Source organism: Fistularia commersonii, chromosome 1 (genome assembly GCF_037954325.1).
Source record: "Fistularia commersonii isolate RoL2024-O1a breed Wild chromosome 1, RoL_Fcom_v1.0, whole genome shotgun sequence".
Taxonomy (NCBI): Eukaryota; Metazoa; Chordata; class Actinopteri; order Syngnathiformes; family Fistulariidae; genus Fistularia; species Fistularia commersonii.
The window spans coordinates 13,266,758-13,293,062 of record NC_141284.1 but is presented as its reverse complement, the minus strand read 5'-3'; the positions used below and the strand labels follow the sequence as shown (position 1 = coordinate 13,293,062).

At 41.4% G+C, this 26,305-nt stretch overlaps 1 protein-coding gene across 1 annotated transcript in view; it reads right to left on the bottom strand.

Annotated features, from left to right (window-relative positions):
• Positions 1–16,022: 16,022 nt before the first annotated feature.
• LOC147237423 (ryanodine receptor 3) overlaps positions 16,023–26,305 on the bottom strand; it is a 107,248-nt gene continuing 96,965 nt past the window's right edge. The window contains exons 91-105 of the mRNA XM_086169481.1: positions 26,211–26,269; positions 25,824–25,998; positions 24,876–24,962; positions 24,538–24,732; positions 24,163–24,293; positions 24,035–24,077; positions 23,784–23,911; positions 23,631–23,691; positions 23,398–23,544; positions 21,718–21,852; positions 21,055–21,211; positions 20,522–20,586; positions 19,041–19,141; positions 18,319–18,370; positions 16,023–17,069 (exon numbers count right to left, since the gene is read on the bottom strand). Coding sequence (XP_086025607.1) covers positions 16,974–17,069; positions 18,319–18,370; positions 19,041–19,141; positions 20,522–20,586; positions 21,055–21,211; positions 21,718–21,852; positions 23,398–23,544; positions 23,631–23,691; positions 23,784–23,911; positions 24,035–24,077; positions 24,163–24,293; positions 24,538–24,732; positions 24,876–24,962; positions 25,824–25,998; positions 26,211–26,269 — 1,632 coding nt within the window. The 3' untranslated portion in view covers positions 16,023–16,973. The remainder of the gene's footprint in view (positions 17,070–18,318; positions 18,371–19,040; positions 19,142–20,521; positions 20,587–21,054; positions 21,212–21,717; positions 21,853–23,397; positions 23,545–23,630; positions 23,692–23,783; positions 23,912–24,034; positions 24,078–24,162; positions 24,294–24,537; positions 24,733–24,875; positions 24,963–25,823; positions 25,999–26,210; positions 26,270–26,305) is intronic.

Genomic DNA, 26,305 nt, shown 5'->3' with positions numbered 1-26,305 from the left:
GCTGTGAGATTGGCATTAAATCCCACAGCTCTCATTTGCCTGAGGCAGTGAATGACACAGCATGATTTATTTATTTATTTAGCCATCCATCTGTCATCTGCCGCTTATCCTGCATTCAGGGTCATGGGAGATGCCGGCCCCTATCCCCAGCTATCATTGGGCGCAAGGCAAGGTACACCCTAGACTGGTTGCCAATCAATCGGAGGGCCACATATGCAGACAAGCAACCATTCACTTACTCACTTATTTGGTTAGCTAGCTTCACCTGGATATATTGCTGTTTGATCCCTCTTCTTCTCCTTTTGACTTTTCCCTTCAGGGATTTCCACAGCAAATCGACCTTCTCCATCTAACCCTATTCTCTGTATCCTCCTCTCTCACACCAACAACCTTCATATCCTCTCTCACTAAGTCCATAAATCTTCTCTTTGGTCTTCCTCCAGTCCTCCTGCCTGGCAGCTCCAATTCCAGCATCCGTCTACGAATATATATTCACTATCCCTCCTTTGTACATGACGAAATCATCTTAGTCCTGCTTCTCTAACCCTCTCTCCAAAACATCTAACATGTGGTGGTCCTCTGATAAACTCATTCCTGATCGTATCCATCCTGTTCACTCCAAAAGAGAACCTTCGCATCTTCATCTCTGCGACCTCTAACTCTGCCTCCTGTCTTTGTTATTGAGATTGTTTCTAGGCTATACAGCATCGCTGGCCTCACCACTGTCTTGTCCACCTTTCCTTTCATTCTGGCTGATAGTCTTGTATCGCATAGTACCCTTGACACTTTTCTCCACCCATTCCAACCCGCTTGAACCTGTCTCTTCACATCTATTCCACAATCTCCGTTGCTCTGGACTGTTGACCCCAAGTACCTGAAATCCTCCATCTTCTTGATCTCCATACATCCACCTCTAGATTTTTCTCTGCATTCCTTCCTAACCTCATCTGTCAGCCATGCAGTTCCCTCTGACCTTCTCTATTAGCATTCTCAAAGCAAATACTGCATCTGTAGTACCCTTTCTAGGTAAGAATCCGTACAGCTGTGCAAACATGCTAACTTCTGGTCTCAGTCTATTTTCCACTATTCTTTCCCATAACTTGATTGTATGGCTCATCAACTTTATCCCTCTATAGTTGCCACAATTCTGCACATAACCCCTTATTCTGAAAAATGGGCACCATCACACTTCGTCCATTCTTCAGGCATCTTGTTACTCTCTAAAATCCTGTTGAATAATCTAGTCAGAAACTACCGCTGCCCCTCCTCAACACTTCTATACCTCTTTCATTTTCCACATTCATCAGCTCTTCTAAGTACTCTTTCCATCTTCCAACCACCCTTCTAGTATCTGTCAATACATTTCCCTCTCTATCCTTAATCACCCGGACCTGTCGTACATCCTCTCCATCTTTATCTCTCTGTTTTGCCAACCTGTATAGATCATTCTCACCCTCCTTACTGTCAAACCCAGCATACAAGTCATCGTACGGCCTTTGTTTTGCCTTTGCTACCTCTATCTTTACCTCATGCTGTCCCTCCCTGTACTCCTGTCTGTTCTCTTCAGTCCTCTCAGTGTCCCACTTCTTATTTGCTAACCGCTTTCTCTGTATATACTCCTGCACTTCCTCATTCCACCACCAAGTTTCCTTTTCTACTTTCCTTTCATATGACACACCAAGTACTCTCCTACCTTCTCCCTGATAGCACTAAGTGTAGTTGTTCAATTGTCTGGAAGCTCCCTATGATCCTGTCTTTTCTGGAAAAAAAGGTATTCACCACAGCCATTTCCATCCTTTTGCAAAGTCTACCACCATCTGTCCCTCTGTGTTCCAATCCTGTATACCAAATCTGCCCATCACTTCTTCATCCCCTCTATTGCCTGCACCAACATGCACATTGAAATCTTCATCAATGGCCATTCTCTCATCTCTGGGGATATTCTGTATCACTTCATCTAGCTCATTCCAGAACTTTTCCTTCTCCTCAAACTCACATCCCACCTGCGGGGCACAGCCGCTAACAACATTGAGCACCACACCCTCAGTTTCAGATTCATACGCCTATCTGGCATTCTTTTCACCTCCAGAACATTCCTAACAAACTCCTCCTTCAAGATAACTCCTACTCCACTTCTCTTCTTGTCAGTACTATGATAGTACAACTTAAAGCCTGCGCCTAAGCTTCAAGCCTTACTACCTTTCCACCTGGTCTCCTGGACACACAGTATAGCCACTTTCCGTTTCTGCATCATATTGACAAACTCTCTCCCTTTTCTGTCATAGTCCCAATATTCAAAGTCCCTACTCTCTCTCCAGACACTCTCCTTTCCTCTTCTCTCTCTGAACACGCCTCCCTCCTCTTCTTCTTTGACCTACAGTAGACAAGTTTCCATTGGTACCCTGTAAGTCATCGGTATCAATGGCGGTCGTTGTTAACCCGGGCCTCGACCTATCCTGTATGATCTGGTTATTATGTTTGATTCGCATGTTTGGTTTTGGCAAAAGTTTTATGCCGGATGTCCTATGCCGGAAGTGCAACCCTCTGCATTTTTCCAGGCTTGGGAGTGGCGCAGGGAGACACTGGCCATGCCCCCCTGAGGCTGGCTCAGGGAAATACCAGCCTGTGCCACCCTGAGGCAGCATTCATTGCTGTTTGATTCATTATTCTTTATTGCCAGGATTGGTGAGTTCTATAGGCTCAACAAGCTTGCGAGGAAAACCCGCTCAGTGGTTGGACGGAACTTGGACCATCTTCAATAAGTGGCAGTGGCGAGGGTGAAGGACAAACTGGGAACAATCCTGGATAATCCTCCCCACCCCCTGCACGACGAGCTGTGGCTGATGTGCAGCTCCTTCAGCCAACAGTTCATCCCACCCCAATGCAAAGCAGAACACTTCAGACACTCCTTTGTGCCCAGACCAGCAGACCGTGCAACAGCAATCTGGACTGCACACAGCTCTGACCGGCACCTGTGCTGCTTCCACAAATCCACAATCTCACTATGCTTCTCCATTCACTACCTCACCCACTCATGTCATGTCCTAACTCTGCTGTCTCTCCTTATTTGTCCGAGCCTTCACATATCCTGCCTATTTTTTTATTCATTAATTAATTGCTGTTCATTTTTGTCACTCAATTTATAGTGGTGTTTATTTATAGTTATTGTGTATTTTTGTCACTCTCACTGTTCCTTGCCCATTATCATCCCTGATGTTGTTGTCTGTTGTCTATCTGCTGTCTATTTAGTCGTGGATTTTTTAATTTTTTTTTTTGTCTTGCTATCTCCTGTCTTCTGCCATTCTATTTATATTTATACTCATATTTATATTCATATTTATTTCCTTTTTTGACTTTATAACTGTTACGCTGCTGTGACAAAGAAATTTCATCTATGGGATCAATAAAGTTTATCTTATCTTATCTTATCTTATCTTATCTTATCTTATCTTATCTTATCTTATCTTATCTTATCTTATCTTATCTTATCTTATCTTATCTTATCTTATCTTATCTTATCTAATTGTTTGCCCTCGCTATGCTGTGAGCTTGGCCAATGTCAGGGTTTCCAGCAAGACTGCTGGCACGGTTTCTTTTTTTTATTTGCTCGCCCTGTGGCTCTGTGCTGGGTTTTCAGTGCATGTCCTTCCTACTGCCGACGGAGATTCTGTGCATCGCATTTTGTGGTATGTTGCAATCCTTATCTTTGTCCCGGACTACTCGGCAACATTTTTTTACTCATATATCTCCAGTATCCTCTGTTTGCACAGGTAGTTTGCTGACCTCCAATACATGGGGCTGTCTGCTGTTGGCGAGCTGTTGTTTTGATCAATGCTGTAAATTTTTTTTGGGAAAACAGTTGGAGACGCTTGAAGGGAGGCCCAACACCTGGTGGCGGGGTATCGGGGTGCCTGACTCACGCCACTGGTAGCTATCCATCATGTGTGTATGCGTGCACTTCACATGTGGCCCTCTCTCTCTTGGCCCTCCTCCTGGCCGGCTTCCAGTGGTGAGCCCCTCTACTGTTATGTGTGGTGATCCATCTGCCTATATGTCCTCCCCCAGACAGTGTTTTGAGTGATTCCCATCTTGGACCAATTACTGGATAAATTAATAAAAGGTTGTTAATTGTTAATAATCAATTAACAAGATCGGCACCACATTGTATTGGAGCAGACTAGGCAGGGTGGATGTGTCAGTGTTAGAGGTTGAACAGTCAGTATCCAAATTGAGTTCATCAGTTGTGACATGGGATCTCAACTGACCCCATGTCTCCAGTATGTTATGTTTGTTTCTGTCCCTTGCACTTTGTCTGCTGATGACTGGCCAGGGATGCAGTTTAGAATACAGCGATAGTGCATCAGAAACATAGAGATCTTGTCCTCACTTTAGAGTGTGGTCTGAGAAAGCTTCTTGATCCACTCTTAAATGTCTGCACATATCACTCTGCAAGGCCATTGGAAGCATGCACCTACAACAATCATGAAAGTGTGACCTAAGAAAGGGCCAGCAAAGTCTATGTGTAATCTTTTCCAGCTCTTTCCTTGAAACTCCCAAAAGTGTAAAGGCACCTGGCAACTTGGTGGTGGAATGAGGAAGTGCAGGAGTATATACAGAGAAAGCGGCTAGCAAAGAAGAAGTGGGATACTGAGAGGACTGAAGAGAACAGACAGGATTTCAGGGAGATGCGGCGAATGGTAAAGATAGAGGTAGCAAAGGCCAAACAAAGGCTGTACGATGACTTGTATGCTCGGTTGGGTTGTAAGGAGGGTAAGAATGATCTATACAGGTTGACGAAACAGAGAGATAAAGAGGGAAAGGATGTACAACAGGTCCTGGTGATTAAGGACAGAGAGGGAAATGCATTGACAGATGCTAGAAGAGTGATGGGACGATGGAAAGAATACTTTTAAGAACTGATGAATGTGGAAAATGAAAGAGAGGCAAGGGCAAAAGAGGGGACTATTGTAGACCATAAAGTAGCACAAATTGGTAAAAGTTAAGTGAGGAGGGCATTGAAGGGAATGAAGAGTGGAAAAGCAGTTGGTCCTGATGATATACTTGTGGAGGTGTGGAAGTGTCTAGGAGAGGCAGCAGTAGATTTTCTGTATAGATTATTCAACAGGATCTTAGAGAGTGAGAAGATGCCTGAAGAATGGAAACAAAGTGTGATGGTGCCCATTTTTAAGAATAAAGGGGATGTGCAGAATTGTGGCAACTATAGAGGGATAAAGTTGATGAGCCATACAATGAAGTTATGGGAAAGAGTAGTGGAAACTAGACTGAGAGCAGAAGTCAGCATTTGTGAACAGCAGTATGGCTTCATGCCTCGGAAGAGCACTACAGATGCAGTATTTGCGTTGAGAATGCTAATAGAAAAGTACAGAGAAGGCCAGAGGGAGCTGCATTGTGTTTTTGTAGACCTAGAAAAAGCATATGACAGGGTGCCAAGAGAGGAACTCTGGTATTGTATGAGGAAGTCTGGAGTGGCAGAGAAGTATGTTAGACTGGTGCAGGACATGTATGCTAGCTGTGAGACAGTGGTGCGTTGTGCTGTAGGGGTAACAGAGAAGTTCAAGGCAGGGATCAGCTCTGCGCCCCTGTTGGACAGGAATTCCCGTGGACCATGATGTTTGCGGATGACATTGTGATCTGTAGTGAGAGCAGACAACAGGTAGAGGTTAATCTAGAGAGGTGGAGGTATGCTTTGGAAAGGAGAGGAATGAAAGTTAGTCGCAGCAAGACAGAATATATGTGTGTGAATGAGAGGAACTCGGGTGAAGCGGTGAGGCTACAGGGAGTGGAGATCAAGAAGCTGGAGGATTTCATGTACTTGGGGGCAACAGTCCAGGGCAACGGAGAGTGTGGAAAAGAGGTGAACAGATAGGTCCAAGCAGGTTGGAATGGGTGGAGAAAAGTGTTGGGGGTACTATGTGATAGATGACTTTCAGCCAGAATAAAAGGAAAGGTGTACAAGACAGTGGTGAGACCAGCAATGATGTATGGCCTAGAAACTGTTACAATGACGAAAAGACAAGAGGCAGAACTAGAGGTTGCAGAGATGAAGATGTTAAGGTCCTCTTTGGGAGTGACCAGGATGGATAGGCTCAGGAATGAGTCTAGAGGAACAGCACATGTTCGATGTTTTGGAGAGAAGGTCAGAGAAGCCAGACTGAGATGGTTCAGTCATATACAGAGGAGGGATAGAGAATGTATTGGTAGATGGATGCTGGAAATGGAGCTGCAAGGCAAGAGGTCTCGAGGAAGACCAAAGAGAAGATTTATGGACGTAGTGAGAGAGGATATGAAGGTAGTTGTTGTGAGAGAGGAGGATACAGAGAATAGGGTTAGATGGAGAAAGTTGACTCGCTGTGGCGACCCCTGAAGGGAAAAGCCGAAAGAAGAAGACAGACAACAGTGTCACTCTGAACCCAAAACAATTGTTATCTTCATTGGCCCCCTGATGCCGGTCTTGGAAGGCTAGTATCTCTCCGCTCTTATGGATGTTACGCAGACAAGATGCTCCCCCCTGATCCCCTCTCACCATCCCCCTCCACCTGCAAACTATGTCTCTGTATCAAAATTTTCCGAGGTCATCTCCATGGCAACAGTCATGTCTTAATCATCATAGACAACTGGGTGGGACTGAATGGAGACTGAAGTCCGGGGGCTAAAAACTACACACACAAAAAAAAACACACAATGCAGACAACCCCTCCAAGCTGGCCTCTCTCCCTCCGCAGGGCTCTGTAGCCCTTACGACTGGAGGGTTCTCTTGACCGCTTGTATCAACCCCACCTCATACCATCTCTCTCTCTACAGCCATCTCCAAGGCCGCCTGCAGGGTTTGGGGGTGTTGTATTTGACCTGGACATGCTGCTCCATGGGAGGAAGACCTCTAATAAATTGGTTGCAGGCCAGCTCTGCCATATATCTGACAGCATGTGGCCATAGGGTTGCCACATCAGGCTCTCAATTTTGCTAGCCAAAACCCGCAGTAGCTTGCTAGACTTCCTCCCCTGATTGCTTAGCTTGTTACACAGGAGCCAAGTTGCACACAGTCCCCACAAACTTCCGGGACTCCCTCACTAGGGTTCAACAGCAGGAGGCAATATAGTGCATTGTCTGTGAAACATGGCACCAGCTGCAGCGCTTTTCTCTCCATCGACCACCCCTCTGCATTGGCTATGAGTTTAAACTGGGCCAGAGAACTTGGGGACAGCCGAGACAATGGCCAGACGCGGCAGGCCATCGCCTCCAAAGTCATTACCCACCGGTCGTTCATTACCCAGTGTGGCGAGGACATCAGCCCGGCCTCATTAGCCAACTTCACCGCGGCGTCTCTCCCTCAGTCTCTGCCCGCCTGAGTAGCCCTGATGAACTGACTGGTCATCTCCTTCGACCAGCTGAAAGCACCGCCGTCCTCCCCATTGGATCTCTTCTCCATCTTCACTGTCAGTCCTTGACTGCCGTCCATGCTAGTGATGGCTAGCAGGCTAACTCCAGCAAAACTGTGACAACCTCAACCGGGACACCGTCACTTGTCCGAAGTCACTTCTGACACCAGTGTAACACTTCACTGAAGATGTCCGCAACTAGGCTTTCACTCCAGATATCGTTGCTTTATTCTGAACACTTCACTTTGTATTACCTACTCGACTCCGCGCTCCACAACACTCTATGTGCTCACTTCTCGAATCTTCCTGCTCCTCATCCACATCGATCCCGCTCCCGCCTCTCTCCCTTAATCGTGGTCCACATCCTATATGACAAGCCTGCTGTCCAGTGATCAGCGAAGAGCTGGTGAGTGACAGGTAGACAGCCTATAGCTTTTATTCCAGGGTCACTACACTATTGAAGAGCAGCCTGCATTATTAATTGATACATATAAAGTGAAGTGTGCTTTTGACAAAGTGCAAGGGTGAGAGAGGAGAGAGGAGAGAGCAGAGAGGAGAGAGGAGAGTGTTGCTTAATGGAAAGCAAACAGGAATGTTCTCCTCAACTACTGGACATCAGAGGAATTAACTCTCAGTTGGGTAGTGCAGCTGAGAGCTTAATTCACGTTTAAATTCAGTCAAATTCAAACCCACAATCTTTTCAAAAGTGAGAGAAAACATCTGTGAATGGTGAATGTTGGCTGGAGTTCATGGCCCACATTCATGGCTTTTCTTTTCAGCAGTCTTGAAAATTAATCTTTAAATCTCGTCCAAAAAAATTTGTTATGATTCATTGATGAGACTGAATTTCCTGTGGGGCCATGTGCTAATTTTTTGACTCTTGCCACTTCATATGGAGGGACTGTCATCAGTGACCATGTATATTTCTCACCTTGCATTTCCATGTTTCAGAAGACAATCAGATGAAGCAACGGTTACAAGAGAAAATTGTACTGGGGTGGCGTGGCACAGGAGGTTGTGTCGAAGTGTTGTTGAGTAAGACATTGAACCCCTATCTGCCCCTGGCTCTGGTGGACGCCAGCCTACTGCTCATGGTTCATCCATATCCTTAAAAAAGGATAAATCAATAATCATTATTGAAGTAGTTATTGCAGGATAAATCACTGCTGGTCATTGATCAATCACAGACATTTATAATAATGTTTGCAGCCTCATGCTGTCATATTGCAATCTTCATACTTCTACCTATACTACTATCCATGCCAGTAACCGAATTTAAAAGCTTCAGAAGTTAACAGTTGGGATGTCAATGTCAGATTACGGGGTATCATAAAACTGTTTTAGAAAATAACACACTCTGATACTGCCAGCGGACTCAGGTGGTAACTTCCTGCATTGTTTTTATTTGCACAATAACACAATGTGGACAATAAAGCCAGTCAAGGTACCAAGCAAGTCTGGGGGCCAAAAATTTGATACAATGAAAAACAACAGTGAATTACCTTTATAAGCCTGTTTCATGTTGAAATTACCTCTGAAACACAGCCGAGGTGAGCACAAGGCGACAGGACGTCTGGTTTTCCTTTTCACCACTGTCCATAAGCAACACTACATAATCATACTACTCTGTTTTAACCGAGGGGAAGGCAAGATAAATAGAGGGTTTTCACCTGCTCACCACCCTAGTTGCCAGCAAGTTCAATAAGGACTGATGTTAAGCATCACTCATTGGTTACCATTCCAGGTGTTCTCACAGATTAATCTTTGTCCAGTATCACTGGGTTTATGAAAGAATTGATTTTTACACAAATATCCTCTACTTGTGTTTGCACTAGAATGGCAATACTGTGAATCAGTTATTACATTCTGATCCCACAGAGGTGGGTTGAAATTACAAAAAAGGCAAATTCATTCATTGTGTCCTCTAGCAAGATTTAGCATCATCTGAGATGATTCAAGCTGTTACAGAGTGACCAAATGTATCCTTAGATAACAATGCAAACAAAGATGAAAAATAATCTTGAATGGTTCTGTCTTATCATGCATAACAGTTTAAGAATATTTGGTTTCTGGGGACAAACGTGAGAAGGTGATAAAAGCTGGAATGCTCGCAGAGGATTTCAGACTTGCTCAGTTTAATGTGATATGGACTAAACTTGATGTCCTCCACTGGGCTTCTTCCCTTGTCAATGTATGATACCTGCTTGTCCCAGACCTCTAAGGCCTCCCTCAAGTCCAGAATTCTACGTCTCATCTTTCTCACAAGTTCCTCGTTCCCAAGCCCAGAGTTCCACGTCTCGCCTTCCACGCAGGTTCTTTGTTCCTGAGATTTCGGCAACTCCAATCACCCCAAGATTACACCCAAGTCCAGAAGTCTACTTCTCCCCTTTCCTTACAAGTTCCTGAGACTTCTGTGATATGACCCCAGAGGCAACCTGGATCCAGCTCTGTCATCTAAGCACTTACCTTGTAAATAAACACCTTACTTCCTCAGTGTTCTTGCATTTGGGTCAGGTGGCCTCCCGAAATCACTACGAGTAGGTCTTGAGTGGCTCTTGAGATCCTTCTTTACTTGCATTATTGAGCAACGCTGGAGGCTTTACAGACATCTTTCTTTATACCGTGTAGAAAAAAAAAACTATCAATGTTTAAACAGAGCAGGAATAAATCAAGATTTAATTGTACAATCTGTCCTCATAATTCCACTTATAATCATCCGGATGCCCAGAGCTCCTTTAAAGGGAAACTTCCAGTGCAGTTTCATTCTGAGTAATTCCAAGATATGAATTCAGCTGTTTTCAGTGATATTGAAGCAAACTTGTGATTGATAACGGATTACATGCAATCGATAATAAACAAATGTAAATAGAAAAAGAGCAATTTTGACTGCGCCAATCCTTTTTTTTTTGTAATTAACAATTAAACCTACTTGGGCACCAGCACTTTAACCATCCGCAGTTCTCTTTGTAAAGAGGTATTTTGGGCTTCAATTCAAAATTATGTGACATCAAAAATGGTTACAGCTGTGTTTTCAAACCAGTGTCCAAACCAAATTGAATATAAATGTCAGCTTTTGAAATGTTTCTTTTTTAGAACCCCTCAATAAGTTCCCCGTAGTCAAACAAATATATTTTAACAATTATATCTGGCAGCAGAAGCGAGGAGTTTATATACAGGAGAGAAAGTTTCTCAGTGACCATAGACTGCAGCATGTTGACATGATGGACTGTAAATACTGCACTATCAAGCCAGTTTCTAAGTCAAAAATGTATTATTAGCATATTAATTAATTCCAGCACAATGCAGCCTCAGGGCGGCAATGGCCCGTGTCTCCCAAAGCCTCCCTGAGCCGGTCCCAAGTGCAGAAAAAGGTTGTGAGGGTTGTGTCAGGAAGGGCATCTGGCGTAAAACTTTTGCCAAAACCAAACATGCGAGTCAACCATAATAATCAGATCATACCAGATCATCGGATCGGTCGAGGAGCGGGTTAACAATGACCGCCATTGGTACTGATGACCTGCAGGGTACCAGTGGAAATTGGGCTACTGTGGGTTGAATAGGAAGAGGAGGAGGAGGGCGTGTTTGGAAGCAGAGAGAGAGGAGGAAAGGAAAGAGCCTGGGACTGAGAGTAGGGACTTTGGATATCGGGACTATGGCAGGAAAAGGTAGAGAGTTGGTTGACATGCTGCAAAGAAGGAAGGTGGATATACTGTGTGTCCAGGAGACCAGGTGGAAAGGTAGTAAGGCTTGAAGCTTAGGCACAGGCTTTAAGTTGTACCATTATGGTACTGAACGGAAGAGAAATGGAGTAGGAGTTATCTTGAAGGAGGACTTTGTTAGGAATGTTCTGGAGGTGAAAAGAATGCCAGATAGGCTTATGAGTGTGAAACTGGAAATTGAAGGTGTGATGCTAAATGTTGTTAGTGGCTATGCTCCACAGGTGGGATGTGAATTTGAAGAGAAAGAGAAGGTCTGGAATTAGTTAAATGAAGTGATGCAGAATATCCCCAGAAATGAGAGAGTGGTAATTGGTGCAGACTTCAATGGACATGTTGGTGAAGGCAATAGAGGGGATGAAGAAGTGATGGGCAGATTTGGTATCCAGGATAGGAATGCAGAGGGACAGATGGTGTTAGATTTTGCAAAAAGGATGGAAATGGCTGTAGTGAACACCTTTACCAGAAAAAACAGGAACATAGGGTAACTTATAAGAGCAGAGGTAGGAGCACGCAGGTAGACTACATCTTGTATAAACAAGGTAACCTGAAAGAGATCAGTGACTGCAAAGTAGTTGTAGGTGAGACTGTAGCCAGACAGCATAGGATGGTGGTTTGTAGGATGACTCTGGTGACAAGGAAGATGAAGAGGACAAAGGCAGAGCAGAGGACAAAGTGGTGGAAGCTGAAAAAGGAGGAGTGTTGCATGGTTTTCAGGGAGGAGTTGAGAAAGGGTCTGGGTGGTCAGGGGAGCTTCCAGATGATTGGACAACTACAGCTAGTGTTATCAGGGAGACAGGTAGAAGAGTACTTGGTGTGTCATCTGGAAGGAAAATAGATAGGAGAGTTGGTGGTGGAATGAGGAAGTGCAGGAGTATATAAAGAGAAAGTGGTTTGCAGAGAAGAAGTGGGACACTGAGAGGACTGAAGAGAATCAACAGGAGTACAGGGAGATACAACAAAAGGTATAATTCATATATATATATATATATATATATATATATATATATATATATATATATATATTCAATCTTTGTAGTTACTGCTAACAGCTAAGACAATTTATATTTCTTATTCTTCCTCCTTTCCACTATTGTCTATTACTGTTATGTTTTTACTTGAAACTCTGGCACAACAATTTCCTTCGGGATTAATAAAGTTGTTCTCATCTCTCATCATCATCATCATAACAAAGGCAAAACAAAGGGCATACGATGACTTGTATGCTCGGTTGGATAGTAAGGAGGGTGAGAATGATCTATACAGGTTGGCAAAAAAGTAGCAGAGATTAGTAAAAGTCAAGTGAGGAAGGCATTGAAGAGGATGAAGAGTGGAAAGGCAGTTAGTACTGAAGTGCTGATATGACAGTGGAGGTGTGGAAGTGTCCAGGAGAGGCAGCGATAGTTTCTGGCTAGATTATTCAACCGGATCTTAGAGAGTGAGAAGATGCCTGAGAAAAAGAGCAGAAGTGTGATGGAGCCCATTTTTAAGACCAAGTAGGATAAATCTAGAGATTTACCTTTCTAGAGAAATCTAGAGAGGTGGAGGTATGTGCTGGAATGTATAGGAATGAAAGTCAGTCGCAGCAAGACAGAGTATATGTGTGTGGAGAGTATATGCCTTGGAGAGAAGGTCAGAGAAACCAGACTGAGATGGTTCGGTCATGTACAGAGGAGGGATAGTGAATATATTGGTAGACGGATGCTGGAATTGGAGCTGCCAGGCAGGAGGTCTTGAGGAAGACCAAAGAGAAGATTTATGGACATAGTGAGAGAGGATATGAGGATAACTGCTGTGAGAGGAGAGGATACAGAAAATAGGGTTAGATGGAGAAGGTTGATTCCTTGTGGTGACCCCTGAAGGGAAAAGCCAAAAGGAGGAGAAGAAGAAGAAGAAGAAGAAGAAGAAGAAGAAGAAGAAGAAGAAGAAGAAGAAGAAGGTTGGATGAGTGTTGTGTCATACAAGACAAGCCTCAGCTAGCGATATTTGCACGGTCTGTTTCAAAAGATTGTGTAATCAAAGAAGAACTCCTTTATACTGTGCCATTAAAAGACAGAACCTGTGGCGTAGATGTGGTGTATTTTTTTAAAAGCAAATCTGGCCATATCGAAACTAACCACTGTAGCCACGGATGGCTTGTGGGGCTGTGCAAAGCTGACTAAACTTTACCTGAGTTATGGAAGTTCCACTGCATCATCCAATTGGAGCAGTCCATGTCTGAATCATTGAATTTAGACGTCATGAAGCCTGTGATGGAAATTGTCAACTACATCCGCACACATGCACTAAACCATAGGCAATTCAAAAATCTCATCAATGAGCTGTACCAATCCCTTCCAGGTGACCTGCCACTGCACTGTGAGGTGGCTGTCAAAAGGACAGGAATTTTGTCGCTTCTTTTTGCTTTTGGATCCCATGAAACAATTCATGTAAGAGAAGGACAAGAAAAATCCTGAGATCTCAGACCTCAAGTAGATTATGGATCTGGATTTTTAGTCAACATGCTGTGCACTTGGACAGACTGAATGTGACCCTGCAGGGTGAGTCAAAAATACTGCCTGACCTGGCGCAAAGTGTGTTTGCTTAGCTAACAAATTGAAGCTGTTCTAGACGCATATACAGAAGAGAGATTTAGCACATTTTCCCACTGCTTAAAGCCAGTGGGCAAGTCATCGGCATCACCCTGAATAAACAAACATCTAAATATGCAACAATGGTTGAAAACCTGCACCATCACTTTGTGACCCTGTTCCGTGATCTTCAACTGAAAAGGCCACAGATTACGTTCCTCATCGACATTTAATCCGCAGACGGGCTGTTTGCGACCCCCGCTGGACGCAGATGAGGCTGCGGCTGAGTTGGAGATGATTGATCTTTGTGAAGAGGACCAACTGAAATCTGTTTTGAGAGAAGGTACCACTGAATTCTGGAAAAGTGTTCAAATGGAAAAGCACCCAAATGTCAAACGGGCTGCGCTTAAGATCCCTTCAATATTTGGGTCAACATACATCTATCTCTTTTTCTACCCTCAATCGTGAAATCAAAGCATCAATATGTTCTGACAGACACACATGTAAGATAAGATAAGATAAGATAAGATAAGATAAGATAAGATAAGATAAGATAAGATAAGATAAGGGGAAATTCCTTTGTCACAGCAGCGTAACAGTTATAAGGTCAAAAAAAGGAAATAAATATGAACATAAATATAAATAGAAAGGCAGAAGACACAAAGTAGCAAGACAAAAAAAATCCAGGAATAAATAGACAGCAGATAAACAGACAGCAGACAACAACAATATTAGGGATGACAATGGGCAACATCAAGGAACAGTGAGGGTGAAAAATACCCAAGTAAAACTAAACAGCAATATGAATAGAGCGACAAAAAGAAATAGCAATTAATACAATAAATAAACAAAAATAGTTGGATGTGTGTGGGCTGGGACAAACAAAGATAAGCAAACATGAACTGAATGGCTGAGGTAATGAATGGGGTAGGGTTGTGAGATTGTGGAATTGTGGAGACAGCATAGTTGCAGTCAGATTAGAAATGGATTGTTGAGGTCAAAGAATGCCAGAAGTCCGTGCATGAAAAGAGAAAAACAATGCAATAGTAAATTATTATATTTTTGTTTGTAGACATGAACTGAACATAGAACTTAGGAAAAAGACTGGCCTATGGTGTTAGGTCTGTGGGACTTTTTGTCATTATCATGTTGATGTGTGCCATTTACAGTAAATCTGGCAGATCAGAGGTCTCTGTATGTAAGAGAGAGCAAGAGGAAGGAATTGGGGCAGTTCATGTGTGCTCATGTGTATGATATGGCTCTTTGAAGTGACATAGTAAAAACTGCGGCTCTTAGCCTCTGACTGGTTGGACATTCACCTGCAGTCCCCTGGACAAGAGGTGATATCATGGTTCCTTCCTGCTGCTGGAAACGAACCGAAATGCATAGAAGCTCTATGGCTTTATTGTCACGGCAAACAGTTTTTGCCGTGACGCTAAAATTTTCCCACAAGGTTTAAATGACTTATAATGAATGAATGAATGAATTATAACAGAAGTATCAAGGATGCCATAAGAATAGGAAACATGAGTTCACATAATGAGGCTCCATAAGACTCTGTCTCAGTATTCTTATGAGGATTAAGTGATAGATATATAATTATTTAACTCTTATATAACGCTCATCTTTTATCTGTTGTCCAGGTAAATAATTAATTATTATTTAAAAAAATAAATAATTTAGTCTCAGATGAGAAAAACAAGAGTTTCAACAAATAAGTAAAGTAACCGAACAAACAGGTTTATCCTTAAGTCCTGTCTTTTACAGAGCTTGGTGGTTTTAAAATGCCAAAGGTTTCGATTTCAGCAGTGGAAGTGTTAATGTGAATGTGCTCGGTTCATGTGAACCGAGGGCTGGTTCTGGTGGTGAATCTTTCCTGATTTTTTTGGAGGGTGCAGATGGGCCTGGTCCTTGTGTGCAAATTCCTCTGTGTATTGATCCCAGTATGGCATTTATAAGTTTGTGAAAGGTTGTGTCTGAGGACCATCCTCTGATAAAGATCTTTTTTTCTGTTTTGTCAAAGATGGTTTCTTTGACTCCTCTTTTGAACCATCTGTCTTCTCTGGCCAGAAAACCAACATTGCTTTGTTCAGTGGCTCATGTCCGTATTCCGTATGTCCCATCGCACCTTTCTGACAAGCCTGTGCCCGACCTTTACCAAGCCCCTGCTTATTGCTACATCATTGAAAAAAAGTGAAAAATACAAACATTACACCAAGGTTCAAATATGATGGATTTGAGGTTTTTGGTCAGCAAAAAGTAAAAGCAAACACTTATCACAAAGTTCACAGAGGCACTGACCACTGAAAGGAAAACTATAAGACAAGCATTTTGCATTAATTTCTCTTTATTTTTGTTTCATCAAAAGAAATGCACAAATCCGCAAAGCTACTACATACAAAGGGTCATACAATAGCGATTTGATATTTGTTCTTGTCTGAGGGGATCAGTAAATTTTGTCATGTTATTTATACACTGTGCACCTTGATCAGTTGCAGTGATGCTGCATTCAGCAACAAAAATAAACTAATAATTACATAGATAAATAAAATAAAATTAAAACAAATATTGTTCTCCCATGTTTAAATGAAAATTCCATAGTCATAAATTAATTATCAGAACAGCTTATCTTGTAAAATAAAAGAAAAAAACAAAAAGGTTTTGCATAGCTTCATTGTAATGTAGATTAAGTACTATAAGGCACTTCATGAAAAAAATACGCTTTTTTTAATATAACATAAAACTTTTTGCCTCTTCATCAACATTAAAACATTTAAATAACCTATTATGCACTGTTAATTGACTGAACTCCTCCACTTTTCTTTTGGCATTAAGTCTCAAGTTCAACATTCTCAAATATTTAAGTTGGAGTCTTGTGCATATATGACTGAGATATTGTTACCCTCACCCCACACAACCCAGTGTTTCTCAAAAAGACAAAAAATTGTGCAATGATTTAGGGTTATGTGGAGTAAAAGGCAACGCAGTCAAAAAGTCCCATAAGTTAAATTTAAGTAGATGTCTGGGTAAATTACAGGTAATTTCCTCAAATACTGACACTGTACAGTCGGTGGCAAGGATACATCTGGCAACATGGGGATCGGCTCGAGTTCTGAGATTAAAAAAAAAAATGAAACAAAAAAATCAGCTACGTTTCACCTTGCCACTCCTGACACTTGTCTGCCGGTCGAGCAATGGTGGGGTGACTGAGTCGAGTTTCTTTCCAGCAACCTTTTAGGACTACATAGTCCAGCGGCCCACTGGATGGGGGTAAAGATGATAAATCCACTTTACCCAAGCTGATCCTCATACTGTTTACGGAAGCAGTCACCGGCTGGGAAGAAATCCCAGCATCGCTCTTGGTACATCTTCCACACGTAGGACTCCTGGATGCAGATGTGTGAGGAACCAGAAATATTATAAAGTGATGACACATTTTTGAAGCTTTAGGGATGAACTTGTAGGATAATGATGGCTAAGTTAGTTTTTGGAATCAAAAGCAAGTCTCTTGATACTTCTCTCAATAGAGAAGGAGCATGATAGTATATCAAAATTCATATCAAATAACAAATAACTCAAAAAAAACTAAAGTTAACATTGGTCTTTGACACGTGAAGACATTGCAGAAGTGGTTTGCTTGTACACAGAGTGATGAATAATTCCATTCCCATTCACACATGATATGTGGGAATGGTATGGCTTTCAGAAAATTATGTGATCTGACCAAAAATACAGGTTGAGACTGGGTTGGCATATCATTGGGCATCCTTTGTCTCAAGTTGTGAAAGGTAGGAAATGCCCTCTTTAGATTATAATCTAATATCTTCTTGGAATAATTTTTACAGTTTCAGGCCTATCATAATTACTACAGCCAAAAGGCCCAGTGGAGAGATAGAGAAAGAGCCTTCAACTTCCAATAAAAGAAAGCTTTTAACACTTAAAAATATGGATTTATAGCAACAGGTGATTCCCACAGACCAAGCCCGCTCTGCATAATATGTGCCGACCGGCTCTCTAATGATTGCTGGTCCTTATTCGTTACTTATTTTTCCACGTGTATTTTTTCATCATGTATTTAGGGGGGCAGGCAGGATGAACAGAGACTCTGATGTTATACTCATGATATGTTGTTGGCGAAATGTTACGAGGAAGCTACTAATAAAGAAAACACAGTGGATTCACATTTATTATTATATTTGCAATATAAACAATCTACGTGTACCCCCCTGGTCCGCAGTAAAATTGTCAGGCGTTGACCGTACCGTGGTGATAAAAAGGTTGGGGACCACTGCTCTAAAGAGCCATGTCTACATCATCATCCATCCAATTAAATTGTTTATAATCTCATCTGACTTCCTCATTAAGGACAGAAGAGATAGTTTGAGTGATTCATGCAGATGACAAATGAGATGACAAATGACAGCACAATGAATAATACTTTTTTTTGTGCCATAAATCCAAGTCTGTGGATTAATTAACAGACATTAATTGAAATCAAATAAAAAAATATCTCCATATCAATTGTTCATGTTTTTATGTGTCAAGGCAGCCACAACATCTCTGTGACAACCTGATAATTGTGGTAGTGTTTTTAATTCTTCAGAGAAAGGCCATTAATGAATATTTATACTATACCTGCCCAGTATGCTCTGTCTCGTCCTTGTTGATAAGATACATCAGGAAAAACCTTCAAACAAAGCCAAGCCAATGAGACAGAATGAAAAAATGTCACAACAAACAGAGCATTAATACCTTTATCACCGCTAAAACAATGGATTGGGGAAAACTTTGCTGAAAAAACTTTTTGATCGCCATAACCTCCTTATTGATTTCTGGGACTCATCATAGCAACCATATCCCCTTTTAATCACAGAGTTACTTATTGTTTCCCAAATCAAGTGAAAATGGCAATGATGAGCCACTGTATCTCCATGGGCATCACAGTAAGCCATTTCATGATCAATACTATATGACAGCGAACTATCACAAACCTATTTTCTAATAAAGTTTATGGAAAGAAATAGTGATGAAGCAAGATAATGAGGTTGCTCTAATGTCCTTTGGCTAGCTGAGAATGACCACCAATGGACTGAGAGTATCCATCATCACGGGGCTTTTCCACAGAAACACTAGATAAAATTGGAGTGCCGAGGAAAAACAAATGAAAAGAACATCTGTGTTCTGGATGACTGAGGCTATTAGTGCCTTCAGCACAAATATATTGGTAGTGTGATGAAGCTGTAAGTCGTGGGGTTGAATTATAGAGAAAAGGCAATAATCGGGCAGGGAAAATCCTTAAACCAGAAAGTCCAGTGGAAAAACATCTCAAAAAATAATTGTAGGTGCTGGCTACTCACAGGTAGTTTGCCAAATTGTGCTCCTGAAGGGTGTGAGTCTCAAAGCCGTGAGGAGTTGTGTCAAAGTAGTCATTTCCGATCCCACAAATAAAACATTTGGTCTAAGGATAAAGAGAGAATTGGGTATAGTAGAGCAGACCTGCTGAATCTGATTAAAAAAAAAACCACTGAAAAAAACACCCCAAAGTAAAGATATAAAAGACTTGATAATATGAGGAATACAATGAAAAATAATTGGTTGCTGGTTTGGAAATGAACACTTCATCAGGAAAGAAATAGATTCATTTCTTTCCTCATGGATAAATTAACATGATATTTTTTTATGTGATCCAGCTGTTAGTGATGGGGAAGTTCGGACACTGATTATACATTTGTGAAACAGAAGGATGTTGATCATTGCCTGTGCAGTTGTACGGAGCTGGTTAGGTACTTACAAAAATAATAAGAACAAGAATCTTGGCTCAAATGCTACTATGCTCTCAAGCTAATTTGGTGTTTCCTTATTTCAATGTATTTTTTACCAGAAAACTGCAGAACCTACAGGTGTTTATGACAGAGTGATAGCACATGTGCTATTCTCACATCTAGGGAATGAGGGCTTAAATGTCATGATGGCTGCTGCAGTGAAGTTGGAATCCTTAAAATGTAATAAACACAACAGGAGCAAGATGAACCTGTGCTGTGACAGCTGTGACACAATAACTACTGCTGATTAATTTTTTTTTTCTGTTTAGGTCCAATTTCTACAAAGTAGAAATAGATGGAATAGAAAACACAGCCTCCTACCTGGGATGAAATAAAATGCAATGGGGGGGGGGGCTTTTATTTAAGAACAGCCATTTTTTTACACCGAATTGTGATCCTTTATCTTGTTAAACATACAAAACCAACAACTCACTATTCAACTGAAAATTTCCAGTCAAGGTTACATTTAAATCTAAATCTACAGTTTACTGCAAAGTACCTTTCATTTTCAGTCAGACTGTCCCGTAATTCTGTCTGTAAATGTGGATCTTAAGCTATGGTTCACAACTCTGCAGCTCCAGTCACCTAGACAAGGATTAGTTGAATTATTCTGTTTTGATTTGCTTTGTATATATCCAATCATAGCCTCTTGTGGACTTCGAGGTGAAAAATTGTACTGGGTGTGATGAAGCAAGAGGGTGTTGATGGCAGGAACATTCAATTGATTTTAGAAATATGGGACACTAAATATGCCTTCTGGCCTGATTGTTCCAAAAATGGGTATAAGAAAATGTAAATGTAAAATCAAGGTCAACACAGTTTTAAAAGCAGAATTATAATGTCCATTTTTTAGTAAAAACTGTTTTCAATGCACCCATAATCAATGCACCCATAATTTTTTTTTGGGATCATTAAATTATTTCTGATCTGCTTCTGATATGTCGTACATATGACAAAGGGCCCTAAAAACCAACCTAACTCTTAGGTTGGCAAGTATGAGTGAACTCAAATCCCACCTCCATGTCCTCTTTGACTTGTTCTTGCTGGTCTCTCAGTTCTCCAAATGCATCAATGATCAAGCCTGCAACCATGAAGAAGCCGGTGTAAGTACATCAGATACCTCGACTGCAGTTACGTTCATGGCTGGTGAGGCACTGATGTCATCACCCCACGTCTCTGCCTTATATTTGAACAGTAAATGTGAATTTTTTTGGCGATTTAAAAAAAAAACAACTAAAAATGATGAAGCCACGTGGAAAATAACTTTATAGTAAAAAAAAACTGAATAAATATAACCGTTTAATTTATTTTTTCATTTTGCATTTTTTTTCTTTCCGTGACAGGTGAGGCCCGGCCTCCCCCTGCCTCGACTGACTGCACGTCACTGCTCTACTGTTTTCTTGATCCTAAATAATATGTACATAAGTTTGAATCATCTCCTTTGAAAACTGTGGGGGAATCCCTGAAGTTTTAAATAGAAACTGGGTTATTTTCTTTTCAAAGTCTCTTGGTGTGGTGAAAAAGCTCGTCCGGTTATGCTGGAGCTTACCCTGGATGATGGCCAAGAGGATGACGATGACAAAGAAGAAGAAGGTAATGTCAAAGAGGATACGATAGAGCTCGTAAGGGTCACCAGCTGGGTCTTCTATTTCATCACCAATTCCTCCTCCTGCTCTCACCCCGACATACATATGGAATAGGTAGCACTGTGGATGAAAGCAAGAGGATCACTGCTACAGTCTATATGGTTATGTACATCAACCGTTGCCAAGCTGTGATATCATGTAATGCGGTATTTTTAATTTTCTAACAAAAAGTGAATGACTACTGAATATCTAGACACAAAACAGTAATGAAACTGAGCATTGTCTGATTCAGGAATAAGAAAATGGAGAAAACAATAACTAAGAAATTACCCACACATTTGAACCAAATGGTTGAGCAGTTACAAGACTGAGGGCCAATCAGTGATGCTATGGGAGATGTCACAGCTGAACAGTGTATGCAAAACTTTCATGAGAATTTGGAATCATCTATTCAACATAATTGATGAGCAATTCATATGTTTGCTGTGTATCTGACAACAATTTTTTTAAGCAAGTTCTGAAAAAGGCCCTTCGAATATTGCTGTATTAATCGTGCCTGTTATTGTTCTGCCCTAGTATCGGGAATCTCTTGCTAATGATTAAAAACACATGATAATTGTCCTCACGGTCATCATGTCATCGCACTTCATGTCTGGCTCATCATCATCCTCACTCTTGTTGTAGAACTTTCTGAAAAAGTTGAAGGCCACCACTGTGTAGAGATAGACCACGACTGCCAGCAGCCCCACTGTCAATACCAGCTGTGTAGAAAAACAATTTTCCCTCAGCATCATCGCAAAATGACCATGGGACCCTAGTTTTCTTCATGTGCAAAAAAGAGGCCCAGCAAGCAATTGCCACGCCAGTGAACATTTTGATCGGAAGTAATTTTGTAATGGAAGTTAACTCTAAGCCAGGGGTGGCCAAACTACGGCCCGCGGGCCACATCCAGCCCGTTGGTCTTTTCAATCCGTCCCGCCAAAGATTAGTAGAGAATTCATACTTGATGTGAATGATTGAATGATTAGATCATTGAATGTGAGAGCTCAAACACGAGATTATTTCATTTTTGGAGCTACTTGAGAATTTTCCTTTAGCTGAATGACACAAATTGGCCTTTTTGATTTAGCCTTTACTGTGGACACACTGACACACATGAATGAGCTGGACGGTTTGCAGTTTGTGCATGAAATCCAAGCAAATGTCAGAGGCTTCAAAACCAAGCTAGTTTTATTTTCAAAGCAAATGTCAGACAATGTTCAGACAAACGTCAGACGAGTCTGATATGTACTGTTAACAAATGCGTTTTTTTTATCACCTGTATCATATCTTGTGCTGACCCTGCCCGTCTGTCAAATTTTAAAAGTCAATGCGGCCCCTGAGCCAAAAAGTTTGCCCATCCCTGCTCTAAGACCGAGAGCGGCAATAGGGATCTTCATACATCCTGACACCATGACTGATTGATCCTATATTATACATTCTTACATTATATTGTCTTATGTCAGAGGAGTCAGTGTGGACAGGGGTCATCTACATGTATGTGCACAGTAGTTTGTGAATGAACTACAGTCCTCTGTGCACCATTATTGATGAAAAAATTGACGAATTGATGAAATAGTAAGACACAGAAAATCAATGTAGGCAAGCATATAGGGGATGTCAAAGGTTTTGTTGAAATTAATAAACAAATATCGCAGTCACGGGAAGTTAGGCACATCAACCGGTATCTCTCTTTGAATATGACAAAACCTATTTTGACTTATAACTCTTTTTTAAATGCATCGTGCATACAAACTGAGGCAGTCTTTAAATATCATTTCACACACCCCTTGCCTATCCTCTATTACATCTAGTAAATGAGCATTATTAAGCAAAATACTGGTTGTCGATTTAAGACCCCTTTAAGGACACATGACTGTTGAACAATTGTTGATTTGAAATGAAATAACTTAATACTATTCAAATCATCACATTTTGAAAATGACTTGCACATTTTGTTTGTCCGTTGTTCTTTGCGAGAAGTATAGAGGATATGTAATTGACTTTGTGTCATCTTGACAAAGCCTCCATAGGTAACCTTAAAGCTGGAATGTCTTAATCCTGAACCTACTTATGTACAGCGATAACATGACCAATAAATATGACTTTTTAGTCTTACTAACTAGACTTAGGGCTTCGGTGCCAAACACACAAACGGCTGAAATCTCAAATTCATCAAACAACTGGGCGAGGCCATGGTGGCTAAAACCTATAACCTGTTGTGACCTTTTGCTGATTTGATGTAAATTTGCATGTTCTCCACTCACCTGTTTGCCGTTGTGCGTGACAGAAGACAGGATGGTGCGGAGTGTTTTGAAACCCATGGCAATGTCCAACAAATGGGCAGCAAAGAAGAAGTTGTTGTAATGGCCAAGAATGGACATGGTTGTGTACCACACAAGATACAGGAATGACTGGAAAAAAAGAAAAGCGGAGGTTGTTTCAACCATCCACTCCTCTACAAAGCTATTAATTCATCAAAAACAAACTTAAAACTTACGTTGTCTGTGAACACCACCCCCATTTTCCATACGTGGTACATTGTATCGATTGAGCTCAGCCTGTCAAAAGGATAATGGTTGATAGGAGGTTGCTTTTTTACACTTCACCTCTGCTAGTGCCGCATGCTATTTTGATCAGTCAAATGTCTCACCACGACAGCAGTGAAGCCTCCTTGTTGACTGTTTCCTCAGTGGGATTAAAATCCAGAGCGCTTTTGTCAAGCCCCAGCAGCTCTGCTATCCTTTCTGCTCCATACAGGTCTCCATACTTTTTGATCACCTAAAATCAAAACACATAAAGATGATAAAAGCGCAGCAGTTGACATGTAGCAATCTCAAATTGCCCATTGTATACAAAATATATCATTATTTTTGGATCAATGGAGATAAATAATTGACTTACTTTACGCTTGACAAATTTATCCCAGTAGTTGTTTGGGAAGGATCTGACCGAAATACAGTAAAAACAAGTTAGAACTGACCTTGAAATTATAAAATAGTGGGAGTGGTGAATAAATGGGTTAGACATACGGTGTATTAATGACCAATCTGTCCCACTGCCCTTTGATATCGTCATCTGATGGCTGCTCTGTGATGTAAAGGCCAGCAAACTCGAGCTTTCTTGCAATCTCTTTCTCCCGCTTGAACACTACCAGAGGAACCTTGGACGCAGAAGAAAAGTATAAAGATTAATCTAAATATATCTAGTGAATTCATATTTGTTGTGTGGGTAAAAAAACATAACCAAAAACATCTAAAATGTGTTTAAATCTGTTCCCACGAGTAAAGATCCCCATTATCAAGTTATTAACCATTGCACCTTTTAACTAGCACATCTACCAAATATTGAAACTTTGCAGTTATAATGAGTCTTTTTCTGTTCTACATCAGACAGTGTTACTGTACCTTCAGATAGTAGTATCCCACCACACATAAGAAAGATATGATTGTGTGTAATATTGCCAGACAGCGGAGAGTCGGTGCCATGTAACCTGTGCTCTCCTGCAGCACAAAGTACTCAAGAGCTCCTTCGTCTTCCTCCTCCCCAGCTCTACCTCGACCGTTCCATGGGTCCTCATCGCCTGAGTAATCACCAGTCACCTGACAAAGAGTAATATAGTTGTAATTTTTTGTATTCTGCCCTTGTTTGTTCTGTTTTAACTTTATGCATTTCGCCTACGTGTAATGTATTGTGTTGTTGAAGACTCTCGTATAACATGATACTTAACAAACTATACCCTCACTTTGTAGAAAAGAAGAATAAAGTTGATTGCAAAAGCAACAAAAAGTGCCAGGAATCGTAGGTTGTAGAAGTTTCTTGCCAGGTAGTTCTGTTGAAAAAATGTAAAAAAACAAAAACGATATCAAATTATGTCTCTGGAGGTTCTCGGTCGTCTAGGTCATGGTGAGTCCTTGTCAAAATCTTCTTGTCTTGGCAAGTGGACTTGAAATTCTTCTCTTGAAGATGTTTCACCCCATATCCAAGAGGCTTCTTCAGTTCTAATGACCTATGGAGAGTTTCCGAATATCCGAATATTTTCCGAATAGAATGGCCGGGCATTTGAAGACAGCAATGACCGTATCTGGCCAGAGAAGACAGCTGGTTGAAGAGAGGAGTCAAAGAGGCCATCTTTGTCAAAACAGAAAAAACCCCTCTGAGCAGAGGACGGGGCCTCAGACACAATCTTTCACTAACGTACAACACCGTACTGGGATCAAAACCAAGACTGATTTGTGCACACAGACCAGGCCCGTCTTCACCCGTCAGACAACGAGGAAAGAACCAGAACAAGTCCCCAGCAATGACAACATAAGCCTCAGTTCGTGTGATCCAACTGGTTTCACCTTTTTGTCTCGCTTTACCTTTTCACATTCTAATCCAGGTAAATTGCTCTTTTGTTCCAACGAATAATACTCCCACTAGCGGTGCAACTCCCCTTACACTTAGTTTCTGCAGATCAAGCCACTATAATCTAGACCCGACCAAAACCCTGGCAGTTACATTCGGAAACTCTCCATAGGTCATTAGAACTGAAGAAGCATCTCAGATGAGGGGGTGAAACGTTTTCAAGAGAAGAAATTCAAGTCCAGTTGCCAAGACAAGGAGATTTCGACAAGAATATCACATTATTATTTCATTTGTTGTATGCCCTGTCTTTTAAACAGGTAAATATGGAAAAGAAAAATCTGACCAGCATCTTCGTCTGGTAGATTTCAAAGCCAGCAAAGAAGCTGGCCATGAAGGCCTCTGGGGGCTCTTTTTTCTGTCCGAGCCTCTTCTTTGGGGCTTTCTTCTCCTCCACCAAGAGCTCTTGGGGGGCTTCATCTCTTGCCTTGTCATGATCCTTCTTCTCACCGTCATCTGAACTGCAATGACAAAAAAAAGCATGTGTCCTGTCTGCTCAGTGCTCTGCTCTGCTAGTCATAAAAAACAGATCATATGACCCAGACTCTGGGCTTATTGCAGTTCAAAAGCTAATAGGAATACTATGTGATATATACATACAGAAAATCACCCTATGCATCTCCAAAACCACATCTATTTCAGTCCCTATGTTTTAAAAAATTATATCACTCACTCTCCTTTCTCTGAATCAGATTTGTAGTCTCCACTTGTAGCTCTCTTCTTTGCGGCCATCTACGACAATGGGGTGATAGTGTTCACCATCACTTA